The sequence below is a fragment of the Vicugna pacos genome, chromosome 32 (genome assembly GCF_048564905.1).
Source record: "Vicugna pacos chromosome 32, VicPac4, whole genome shotgun sequence".
In the NCBI taxonomy this organism is placed as follows: domain Eukaryota; kingdom Metazoa; phylum Chordata; class Mammalia; order Artiodactyla; family Camelidae; genus Vicugna; species Vicugna pacos.
The window spans coordinates 10,210,668-10,223,574 of record NC_133018.1 but is presented as its reverse complement, the minus strand read 5'-3'; the positions used below and the strand labels follow the sequence as shown (position 1 = coordinate 10,223,574).

General features: G+C 48.7%; 1 protein-coding gene across 7 annotated transcripts in view; it reads right to left on the bottom strand.

Moving 5' to 3' along the window:
- The window catches only part of ACACB (acetyl-CoA carboxylase beta), a 104,014-nt gene that overhangs the window by 41,939 nt on the left and 49,168 nt on the right, over window positions 1-12,907 (bottom strand). For all 7 annotated transcript variants that reach the window (XM_072953647.1, XM_072953643.1, XM_072953642.1 and 4 more), the window contains 9 exons: window positions 12,147-12,308; window positions 10,639-10,802; window positions 9,427-9,577; window positions 9,249-9,352; window positions 8,010-8,091; window positions 5,044-5,189; window positions 3,745-3,895; window positions 2,663-2,797; window positions 231-377 (listed from right to left, as the gene is read on the bottom strand). In XM_072953647.1, coding sequence (XP_072809748.1) covers window positions 231-377; window positions 2,663-2,797; window positions 3,745-3,895; window positions 5,044-5,189; window positions 8,010-8,091; window positions 9,249-9,352; window positions 9,427-9,577; window positions 10,639-10,802; window positions 12,147-12,308 — 1,242 coding nt within the window. The remainder of the gene's footprint in view (window positions 1-230; window positions 378-2,662; window positions 2,798-3,744; window positions 3,896-5,043; window positions 5,190-8,009; window positions 8,092-9,248; window positions 9,353-9,426; window positions 9,578-10,638; window positions 10,803-12,146; window positions 12,309-12,907) is intronic.

The following is a 12,907-nucleotide window of genomic DNA, read 5'->3' as shown; positions in this document are numbered from 1 at the left end:
CCCCCCAAAAGAAATCAATGAAACTTCTACAATAGTTTATAATCAAAGGGAAATGCACACTGATACTTACAATGAAACTGAGGAATTCCCTGAGAACAGGTCCTTGATAAAAATGACAGAGAATGACCCATTTTCTCAGTCCTTCCTTCAGTAAAGATCTCGGGATCTTCTGGTCACCTGGACCTATGCACGTGTGTGCGATACACACCTCCCCTACACATGTGACCCACCTTGATGCTAAAAATAGGCTCCGGCAGGCAGTAGCCGTTCATGACATTGGTCAGATTCTCCAGGACGTTGTGGAAAACCTGGTTCAGTTTCTCTCCGAGGATGGGCAGCGTTTGCTGGGCGGGGAGCTCTCCCATGAATGGCTCAGCCTGACGAGACACAAGAACCAGAAGTCAAGGCCACTGTGGCCTCTGAGGGAGACAAGCCAAGCCAGGGACCAAGGCAGCTCTACCAACACACAACAGACACATCAAAGTTGGAATGAAGCCTGGCGGGGAGAGGGGAACGGGAGAAAACATCGTAGTGGAAAGTTAAAGCTGCTACCTTCACACCCCTGTGTGAGGTTTCCACATCTTCCCCCTTGCAAATGTCAGTTATGCACCTCCAGTCATTGTGGAGGGGGTGAGATGTGATCAAAGACATTTTTACATATTGAGATGTAGGGAAGTCATTCTGGCTCGTATGTGAGTTAAGTTGAATTTTATGCTAACCAGAACAGCCTGTTTGTGGCCTATCAAATATAAATTGTACACTGGCTTTCATTATTAAAGAAAAAGACCAGAAGTAGCGAATGTCCCTGTTAAAAATAAAGATTAAATGCCTCCCTTCCTGGGATGTGATGCTGGTCCTCTGGCAATAAGACTTCCTTCCAGGTGCCAAGGCCATGCTGACTCACTGTGTATGTGCCGATCTTTTTTTTTTTCGGAAACCTTGAAGGAACGTATCCCTGACTTGTTTGATGTTCACTGTTTTGACAAAACATCAAACTGTGCTGGAAACTATTCTTCTCTGGGAGCAGCTCCTCCGACTTATGAGAGGCTGTCTTCTGGGCTGCAGTCTTCAGTTTGGCTCAATCAAAACTCTTTTCTGTTCTTATTAGAGATTGTTTATTGCTTATTTTCATTGACAGATGCTTCTGTTTTGCTTTGCTTTCTCACCAAGATTATCTGCCTGTTTTCTCTATTTTCCATCTCTTGAATCCCAGGGATTAATCCCGGAGATTAAGCCAGGCCGCCTCCCCGCATGCCTGGCCTGCTCTAGGAGGGTGAAAATTTAGGAAATTCTCATACCAAAGTCTGTGCATTTTGTAAATCATAAACAGCACATGCACTAGTGTGTGTTCATCCAATAAATATCTATTTAGGCCCTGGGGACCCTGCATGGTGACGGCTGCATGACAATGTGAACGGACTTAATGGCACAGAACTGTACACTTCAAAAGTTTAAGAGGGTAAATTATACATTATGTATATTTCATCAAAATTAAGAAAAAAAGCTACTAAGGAAATCTGTGTAAAGCATGGACTTCCATGAATAATGATGCCTCAACATGGAAGCAACCTCAGTGTCCACTGACAGATGAATAGATAAAAAAGATGTATATACATATCCAATGGAATACTACTCAGCCATAAAAAAGAATGAAATAATGCCATTTGCAGCAACATGGGTGGACCTGGAGATGATCATACTAAGTGAAGTAAATCAGACAGAGAAAGATAAACATCATATGATATCACTTATTTGTGGAACCCAAAAAAAGATACAAAGGAACTTATCTTACAAAAGGAACTGATTTACAAAACAGAAACAGACTCACAGACACAGAAAACAATCCTATGGTTACCAAAGGGGAAGTAGGGGAGGGAAATACTAGGAAATTGACATTAACAGACCTACATCACTATATATAAAATAGACAGACAACATGACATACTTATAGCACATGGAACTATATTCAGTAACTTGAAATAACCTATAATGGAAAAGAATCTAAAAAAAAATACATATATATATACATGTATAACTGAATCACTTTGTTGTATACCTGAAACTAACACAACATTGTAAATCAATTATACTTCAATTAAAAAATAAATAACAATAATAACATCTCAATATTGCTTCACTGTGACAGAGGTGTCACATGAGTGCAAAAAAACAGCAGGGAATTGGGTGGGAAAGAATAGGGAAACAATAAGAACTCTCTGTACCATCTTCCCAAATTTTTCTATAAACTCAAAACTGCTAAAAAACATAATAAAAGCTATTAAAAAATTTTAAAGGTGGTCAAGGAATGCTTCACTGGAGGGATGATGTTTGAGTAAAAATTCACAGGAAGTGAGAGGGTGAGCCTTGTAAATCCCTGGAGGGAGGTTCTTCCAGTGCAGAGGGAGCCAGCCCCAAGGGGACAGGTCTGGAGTGGTACATTAAGCAGGGGGAGGGGAAGAGAGGATGAAGCCAGAGAGGAAAGCGGGGGAGAGCTCATGGAGGGTTTTGCAGGTCATCGGAAGGACTTGGGCTCTGTTCTGCACAGGACGGGAGATGCTGAGCAAAGGCAAGCACATTTCTGCCCCCGTCACACTGGCTGCCGGGAGCCTCAAGTCTGTCTGGCAGTGGGCAGGTAGGGCAACCGTGCTGGGGTGTCACATACTGAGTGCACTTTAGAAGGGTCATCGAGCTCCAGCCTGGCCACCACACAGCCCGCTTCCAGCACAGCCCCCGGGCGCTTGATATACTTCACCCGGCCACTTTCCTGCACGGTCAGGGTCATGATCATCTTCATCACCTGTTTTGCAGAAAGACAAAATAAGTTGGAGCCCACCAAGACTGGTCGGTGTCACCCCAGACTAGTAACGGGGACCATGTCCTTTACACAGAATGACTCCCCGGGCAGAGTTCAAGCAGAGAGGGTAGAGGGAACAGGTGTTTACACAGCCTGCTGCCTGCCGGGCACTCTTCACAAATCTCCGGCATCTGCAAAGCCAGCTGGGGAGGTAGGCTTTTTTGTGCCCAATTTACAGACCTGGAAACTGATGTTTATTTCCAAAGTATGTCCTCTCTCTCAGAAATACAGCTAAATCCTATTCTGCAGGGTGACTGATGTACACAGTCCTAGCATAAGCTGCATGTTGTGACTGGCTCCTTTTTTAAACGCAGTGAGAAAACCCTCTGGGGAATGAAGAATACGTTTGCAGCGCGGTCATCAGCCCCTTTAACTGGCCGAGAGTCTGGCCGAGTGGATGTGATGAATTTTTCAGTGGTAAGTGCTTTGCAGGTGTGTGTTTACCACTTTTTTTTAAATACATATTTTTAAATTTACTGAACAACTATTTTATTTTTTGTTTGCGTTTTTTAGGGGAGAGGGGTAATTAGGTTAATTAACTAATTTTTTTAATGGAGGTACTGGGGATTGAACCCAGGACCTCCTACATGCTAAGCACACACTCTACCCCTGAGCTATCCCCCCTCTTTACCCCTCCCCGCCTCCAACTACTGTTATCATTCATTAGTGCTTACTCGTTCCTGGGGAGGTGTACAATTTTCAGGTTTTTCCCTCTGAATACTGCAGGGAATTTGGGCTGAACCCTGCACCCTGGCTCTTTTAGGCATTTGCAGATGATGACCCAGGTGAGAAGGGAAGCCTGTTCGCTGGGGTGCAGAACCACTGCCCACTGGCCCTCCCTCCAGGAGGTGGGTGGGATCCCCACCCCCAGGGACGGGCTCTGCCGTCACCTCGATCTCAGCGTAGCTGCCCCCAGCCTCGACGTGGCCCCCATCCTCCACCATGTACTGCATCAGCTTCCCCGCCGAAGGGGCTCGCAGGACCGTGGGATCATTCTCCTTCTCAAACACACATGTCTTGTTGCCAATGGTGATGCGGTAACTGGGAGAGAGAAGGAGCGAGGAGGAGGTGGGGACACTGGAGGGGACCACTGACCCAGGTGCCCAGGTCAGGCTTTCCACAGCATCTTCCCTTCCTAAAGGCAGCCGTGAGCGTCACCCTGTGTAATCTGAGGGATTCACTCCACTTTCCCCGATGGTGGCGTCTGATGGTTCCCGCAGAGATACTGGGAACGAGAGGTGGTGGGACCCTTTTCTGGCTGAAAATTAGTTCCTCTTCCTGACATCATTCCAACAGGCCCCAGCACAGAGACAGCAATCAGCCAACAGCATTCGATAAACACTGACCCACTGAAAGGCTTCACCTTAGAACCAGGAAGAGCATGAGTCTTGGGTGGAGCCTATGATCATATTGAATATTCTTGGCAGATAGTACATAGGTTAAAAAGAGGTAACGAAACACCAATCTGGAATGAATCTAGTCCGACTTCTTCCACTGAGGATTGGGGAGGGAGTCTCCACGCCCCAGCTGGAGCCTCTTCAGGCATGGGGCCTCTGAACGCCCCCCCACCCTTTCCCTCCCCATCTTACTCTCCTTGGCCAGGGGACTTTGTCACCTGTTTAGTTGGGGGGCATCCTACATGTCACTGTGTGAGCTCAGGGTGGTCAGACACACTGGACTGGGAGGGTCTCTGAGTCTGTCTCACGATAGAGATATCTCTGTTCTAAGTGCTACCGAGTCATCCTGTTCCACACATCCAGACACAGAGCAACCTTTCCTGCCATCACCTGCTGGTTCCATGTGTCTCTTCCCCGACAGGCTCCACGAGTCGTGACCGGGACTCTATCCTATCACCTCATCCAGCACCTGTTGTAACTGGACGCCCATAAACAGCCGCTTCCCTAGCAGGACTGCCACATCTCCTCCAAGCCTGTGCTCTGAAGGGCGTGGAGGCTGCATCTCAGACACAGGGCAGCTGGTACTCATCACACACCTCGCAGCTCTGAATCCTCCTGCTGGAAAAGGGCCTCCCAGGAGCTTCCCGTAAATGTCTGCCAGTTGCATAGAATTCCAGCCAAAGGCTGAACATCTCCCTGAGACCCAGAATTTACTGGAGGAGGTGCCTTGGCTAAGACCGTCAGACTGTACTCGGATCTGCTCTGTATTTTCGACCCCTCACCACCACGCACCTGTTGACCTCTTCCTTCATGTAGGTGGTGTGGCTGTTACCGTTGTAGGACAGCAGCAGACCCCCGTCGTTCAGCCGGTGGGCATCGATCTCGATGTGACAGCCATTCATGATGAGGACGAACATGGTCGGAGACTGCCGGGCCACCTGTGGGGACAGGCTCAATGTTCCTACCTGAAGTGAGGATGCCTGCTTGTTCCTGTGCCCCCAGAGCACCTCCTGGGCCTGCCATCCTTGACCACGAGCCAGGCTAGCATCCACTGTGGGCAGAAGTGCAGAAGCAGAGACTTCATATCTCTATTCCCAGCCCTCACTCACCCCAAGGGAGCAGTGAGGGGGAGGGAAGGAACCCGGAGTCAGTGAGCCACAACTGCCCCCTGGGTAAGCTAATGGCTGCTGGCCACAGGCACAGTCCTGGTCCAGCCACATCCTGCCCACCACATACCCTTGATGGCTGGGTTATTCCTTCAGATTCTGGTCTCCAAGCAGGGCTGCCCTGCGTGCTGGGGAGATGGGGTCTTGCTCTGGGTGATGCAGCCCGGGGCCTCCCCCAGTTGTCTGGATGTGGACCAGGCTCTGCCCCCTAAACCTGGCTCTGCCCAAGGGCACCTAGGAGATCTGGGACACTGGCGAGAGGCACACATGCCCAGGCCCTGCATTTCAATCTGAAACACCGGCTCCATCTGGCCCTCAGTTCAATATTTGTGTTCTTTCACCAGAAACTAACCCTAAAGAGACATACTTTGTGACAAAAGATGGCAAGAAATAGAGAAATAATTATTGCATCCTTATTGATGGTAACAGGAAAACCCAGACCCAAACTAGCTATCCAACAATGGGTATTGCCATGGAATATTCTAGACCTGCACTGTCAAATATGGGAGCCCCTAGCCCACCGTGCCTATTCAAATATAATTAAAATAAAATGAGAGGTAAAACTCAGTTCCTCAGTTACACTTGCCCCATTTCAAGTGCTCAACAGCCACCGGTGGCCCACGCTAGGCTGTGCAGGTCTAGAACATTTCCATTCCTGCTGAAAGTTCTACTGGACCGTGCTGCAAACTCTAAACTGACGTTCAGGATGACTGGATAAAGAAGTTGTGATATATCTATACAATGGAATACTACTCAGCCATAAAAAAGAATGAAATAATGCCATTTGCAGCAACGTGGATGGACCTGGAGATCATCATAAGTGAAGTAAGTCAGATAAAGACAAAAATCATATGACATCACTTATACATGGAATCTTAAAAAAAAGATACAAATGAACTTATTTACAAAACAGAAACAGACTCACAGACATAGAAAACAAACTTAGATTACCAGGGAGAAGAGGGTGGGAAAGGGATAAATGGGGAGTTTGAGATTTGCAGATACTATTATATATAAAATAAATAAACAACAAGTTTATACTGTATAACACGGGGAACTATCTTCAATATCTTGTAGTAACCATCTATAATGAAAAGGAATGTATGTATGTATATGTATGACTGAAATATTATGCTGTACACCAGAAACTGACACATTGTAAAATGACTATACTTTAACTAAAAAATTAAAATTTAAAAAAGCCCCCCGCCCCAAATAAACTGATGTTCAGGAACACTTGTTAACAACATAGGGAAATTTTACGCCATAATAATATCAAAGCAATAAAAACATGTTTGCATCATGATCTCAACTTCATAAAATCAATGCCTACGGGGGAAAATAACTGAGAAGAGGTGTGCTAAAATGTTGACACATGGTGGCTTGTTTCTCTGAAGCTTTATGCATGTTTGCTGTTTTGAAATTTTCTACAATGAGCGTGTAACGTATTTAAAATCGAGTTGAGAGGACCCAGGCTCCCAAAGGGAGCCAAGAAGCATCAGGGGCAAAAAGGAAGTGATTTTACACACATCGCCCGGGCTAACACACTCGTGTGGCTGAACTCAGCCTGAAAACCCCCAAAATTCAGCATGTGCTCAGCAGTGTTAAAAGAGAAAATAAAAATTCTGCCTCAGGAGCAGTCGCCTTTTCCCTCCCTGGAACGTGAGGCTGGGAAGTGCCAGGGAGGCTCTGGCTCCCTGGGGACACGTCACTCCCGCAGGTCACCCCGACTTGGACCAGGAGCCTCACCCTGTGCCCATACTTCCCACATATTCTCTGATACTCTGTTGAATTGACCTGGGAGGGCTCAGGACGGGTACCAAGATACTTCCAACAGAAGACAGCGACCCTGACTAAGCTCCAGAAACACCGGTAATGGACCAGGAAGTGGCTGGAAATCTGCACAATGCTTCTCGGCGCAGACGCAGGACAAAGCCAACCTCGCAGCCCTGGGAACTGCACCCAGGTGCTCTGCAGTTGAGCAACAGTCCCCTTCACACTCTGCTCTGGGTTGAAGAGTGTCCCCCTAGACTCAAGCCCCTCCCGGAACTTCAGCATGAGGCCTTATTTGGAAACAGGGTCTTTGCAGACATTGTTAGTTCAGGAGGGACCATTCTGGACTAGGGTGAGCCCTAAATCCAATTTGACTGCTGTTCCTGTAAGAGGACAAGAGACCTGGAGACACAGACACAAGACAGACAACGTGAAGACAGACAGACAGACTCACACACAGAGAAGGTGGCCGTGCAAAGCCAGAGACTGGCGGGGATTGGAGTGACTGTCCACAAGCCAAGGAACGCCGAAGACTGCCCACAGCCACCAGAAGCTAGGAAAGCATGCAACACATTCTCCCCTGGAGTCTTCAAAGACACCACACCCCAGTCGACACCTTGGCTTTGGACTTCTGGCCTCCTGAACTGTGAGAGAATAAACTTCTGCTGTCTGAAGACACCAGTTAGGCCCTGGAACCCAAAGCACTTAGGTTTCAAGGTCACGGGACTACACGAATCAAGCAGGGAGGGCCCAAGGCATAAATAAAACTCCCTTGAGCCCCCAAGGTGTTCGAGATGTGCAAGAAACAGGGGCTGTTACCTTAAGAATGTACTTCACGCCTCCGTAAATTAATTCCACATCCACAATGTTCCGGAGAGAGGCTGCGGGGAGGACCTGGCCCCTGAGAGAGAAGACAGACCTGTGGTCAGAGAGTGACTGAGAACTCTACGGCCATCCATCCCCTGGATTTAAAAAAAAAACACCCACTCTTGGCCTCTTCTAAGCACTAACACACCTGGCTGTACTGAAAAGGTTAAATCTAATCAAAAAGCAAGGAATGGACGGGAACCTGCCATCCCTCAGGATTTAAGGAAACTGCTTACTGTAGGATGGGAAATTTCAAAAGGGCTCTCCAGGAAGCAAAATGCATAAAGGCTTCTTCTCAGAAAAATTCCTTACACAGGAATCCTGCCACCTGCCTATAAATGAAACCTGCGCACGAGCTGTGATTCTACTACCGTTCAAAGGCACACTAATCGGGGACTAAAACGTTCATCCTTTTATTTCCTTTTTACTTGTTTCCTTTGTCCATCACAATTTTTCAATCAGAGGTTTTTGCCTTTACCTTGGAAACATCTGGCCATATCGGGTGACATGCTTGATCGTCCTGACTCCCAGGGGGAGGAGGGGTGCTGTGGACGGGGCCAGGGATGCTGCTAACTTCCCACACTGCACAGGATGCCCCCACCGCAAAAGACGTCCCAGCCCAATATGTCAGTGGTGCTGAGGCTGGGAACCCCTGGCCCATCCTAAGAGGGAGCTCCTGACCCCTTCCCCAGGTCCATTTCACTGATCACCTACTTCACGTGAGGGTCTGGGAAAGAACCATTTGTGGAGGTGACCTATAATCAACTTTGCTTTTTTAAAAAACTTTTCATTATTATTTTTTTAACAGAGGTACTGGGGATCGAACCTAGGACCTCATGCAGGCTAAGTATGCGCTCTACCACTGAGCTATCCCCTGCCTGCTGCTTTGGTTCTTAAATCCACCTCCTCCTCCCTCAACTTCTGAGTGTTACAATGTACCTTACACAGGTCAGCATGAATAAGCACACATCTATCTGGAGGATGACCGCCACCTTGGCCTTGAGAATCCCCTCCCCCTCTGGCCTCTTTTAGGGGTAGCCCAGGTTCATCCGAGGAATTTCAAAGGCAAGCCACGTAGGAGGGGTTCACTAATTCTTGGTGCCTGATTTGCACTCAAATACAGCAGGCTTCTGCCTTATTTGCCACCAACACATAACCCAAGAGGGGAAAGGAAGTACCCATGAGCCCCACCTTTCCAGTGAGTGTAAGAAATCAGTCATGCAGGTTCTGAACATCGAGTCGGCCACGTTCAAGGCTCCGCACACCACCCCGAGCATGATATCTGGCTTCTCGGCCTAGGGAAGACTCTGTGCATCAGTATCCACAGTGACCAAGGCCACGGGGAGCCAGGGGTTCTCCAGGTCCCCACCTGCACTTTCTCGGCGATAAGGTGATCCAACCAGCTGGTGTCAATGTCATTGTTCTGGAAGCTCTCGGTCTCCAGGAGATTAGTGAGATATTCCACGGTGGTCCTGAAGTCACCCCGGATGGACAGTTCCTTTAAAGCCACCACCATGTTCCTGGAAGGAAAGGTACAGGATTGATTTCCCAATTAACATGTGTGTCATCAGGGTTCCGGCGGGGTTCCCAGTGAGCCAGAACAACATGGAAGGTAAAAGAGGGCCCCGAGTCAGATGGCCTGAGTCCATCTCAGCTCCAGCATTTATTGACCAAGTAAATCTTGGGCAAGTGACTTAACTGCCTGGGGCCTCAGTTTCCTCATCTGGAAAATGGGAAAATAACCCTGCCTTCACACATGTACTTGGGGCTTAAAATGAGACAATCCACATAAAGCACATGGTCACTGATCAATAAACACAGCTGCTATGAAATAATGAATTACAGTGATTATGATTATTACCCATGCCAGTTGCTCTGCCTCGCTCTCCCGCTGGACCTCTCAAAATTCCCCAGCATACCAGAGCAGGTGCCGGTCTCAGTGTGCCTGGGGTGCATCTGCAGATGGCTAACACTAGTACCCTACTCGGGGCATGGCGGTCACCAGCCCACGCATGCTTGGCTGTGACCACCTCCCATTTCTCAGAGGGGATGCCTCCCTCCCAGCAGGAGGTCCAGTCCAAAGGGCAGAAACCTCCACTCTCTATGAAATCACGGGGAGAGTGTTTTAGGGGAAACGCAGCAGACAGAGGGGGCATTAGGACGCTTCTCCTCCTGGGAGAGCACAGCTCCCACACCTGTTAGGGTGCTCCTGCGTGCCGTCAGCAGGCACGGCGAAGGGGCAATAAGACCCCGTTTTCAAAGTGAGAAAATGAGGACCCAGGGGGGTTAAACAAGGGTATTGAAAACGCTGCTGCAAGTCAGTTGTGGGACCAGAACCTGCATGTACGAGGTGAGCCATCGGCCTCACAGATGACCAACTTGTCCCCATTTGCTCAGAACTCTCCCAGTTTTGTGCTCTTGGATTTCAGCACAGGCTTTTTAAAATCCGGTCTGCTCTGTGATTCAACGCCCTTCATCTTCTAGAACGCTACTGCATCTGAAGCCACCGGCTAACTTTTAGTTTTCTTGAAGGACTGCAGGGAAGGAGGGGAGGAAGGAGGGAGGGAAGGGAGATACTGACGAGATGGCCTCTTCCCGGTTCTCTCCCCAGGAGAAGCAGTGCCCAAACTGGGAATCGGCAAATTCGTGTAAGCCACCCGCGGCGGCAACGCTGAAATAACCCCACACATTCTTGCTGCTGCGGAAATTCAGTTCCTGGACTGTTCCGGAGCTTGGCTTAAACCCCTGGAGGCCAGACAGAAAAAGCAAGGTGGAAGAAAGCATTATTCCAAACCTATTTTCATCAGAGTTAAGTCCTCGGAAAACCCAAGGGCTCCTCCCACACCCAAAAATTTGGCGCGACCAGTAAAACATCGATACTTCTCACTAGGGGTGCCGGTGTAACCGGGGGAGCACATCAATGCGTGTGATTTTTAGTTTAAAAAAACAGTTAAAGACTAACAGCCAAGCTGGGACCAGGAGAGGAGATACAGACATGATGCGGGTGAATGCTGGTCACTGATGGAGCTGAATGAAGGTACATGGTGATTTTATGTACCTGACATTGTTGACAGTAAAAGTTTAAATAAAAGCGGAGATGAGTTGAATTTCCAATTCCGGCTGATGAGAATTCCAGCAGAGAAGGAAATCGAGTGTTAGCCCTTGTTGATGCTGGCACACACCTAACTGCCCTTGTGGGGATGGCCCTCCCCTTCTGAGAATAATTTTGGTAAGGGGAGGGCGTGGGGCTTTTGCTGGAGCTTAGAGCTCTCGAGGCGTTCGTTTTTGGCAGACTTGCCTGGTGGCCAGAGATGGAAAGTTCCAGGTGCCTAAGCTAATCCCACATGGGGTCCTCCATCCTCCCAGGCACCTGTGAACAAGCCATCAGCTCCCTGAAAATGTCCCGCCTTACTTGTCTACCACCAGAATTGGTTGTTCGCTTTCAGCCAAAGATCCCAAACTAATACAATCACCATAGTTTAAAATTCTTTCATTAAAAAGGGGATGGAGGCAGGTAGAGGGGGGCTCTGTTATCCCAAGTCTCGTGAAAGCAGTCATTAAACAACTAAACTGGGGTAGATTATGGAGATTATGCAACAATCAACTGTTAGTAAGCATGTAAACTGACAGATACTGGCTGGCTGGTATTTTAAGGCACAAGTAAGAACAAGTCACAGAGAGACTGTATTTATGTTGCAGCAAAAAGTTCATGAGGCCAGAAATCCAAGGGCTTGTGCTCTGAACTCAGCTACTCGTCCCTAAAGATGGACGTGGACTTTAAAGTCTACCCATGGGGCTTGGCCACGGCCTCAGCAGGTCCTGGGCATGGGGTGGGTCACCCCAAGCTCTTGAGCTGTAATGTGGGGTAGCAATGCCCAGCGGTGGGTTGTCACGTAACTGAGCAATGAGACGCATGAAAGCAAGTGCCTGGTACCTGGCACACCTCACAGGTGGATAAACCATGACATGTCCCTCCCTGCAACCCAGTTGCCTCAGCTATTAGCCTGGGCATCTCATCCAGGCTGATGTTCGGGGTCTGCCCACGGTGGGAGGTTGGAGATGGTGGAAGCGCAGGACCCCACAACTTGCCTCATCTGGGTTTTCGCTGGTGATTCTGGCTGCAATGACGTGGCCTCGGGCAAGGGGAGGGTTGGAAGGAGCTTCAAAAGAAATGGGCGTCACCCCCCATGGGGACTCTCCGTACAGAAGCCGGATATCCTTCAGCCGGTGCAGCGGCACGCCCATGGCGATCTGAAATTTAAAAATCCATCCCATGAGATGGTCAGTCCCTGAACGCCGAGCACAGGGCCAAAGGCGATGGAGGAAAGGGTGTGGAGAGTGATTTCAGATGCTGAGCTCCTGCTGTGCACACGACAGACATCGTGCACCACGGTGGCAGGAGAGCCACAGGAAGAATGACAGACAGCGTGACTCTGCCCCCAAGGAGCAAACAGAGTCACTGGGAAGAGCCACAAGCATCAGATAAAAGTTACTGGTGCTCAGTGCTGGGAGGGGGCACGGTATCCAGCTGCAGAGTTAAAGGAGGTTTTGTGAAGGACGCAGGGAAAGCTGGGCTGGACGAATGAGTGAGTAACAATTAGGGACACTAGCTGAACCAGATGATCAAATCGAACCTGCTGCGTCTTCGGATGTGACACACTGAGAAGGACCCAACATCGCCCAAGTGTGTAAGTGCCTCTCACAGGGAAGAAACGACCGGGCAAATCCAAAGGGAGGGACGTTCTGCCTGAACACTTCACGAATGCCAACGTCAAGGACACAAAACTAAGACTCGGGGAACAGTTCCAGTTTAAAGAGACTAAGGAGACATGAAAATGGAATGGGATGTG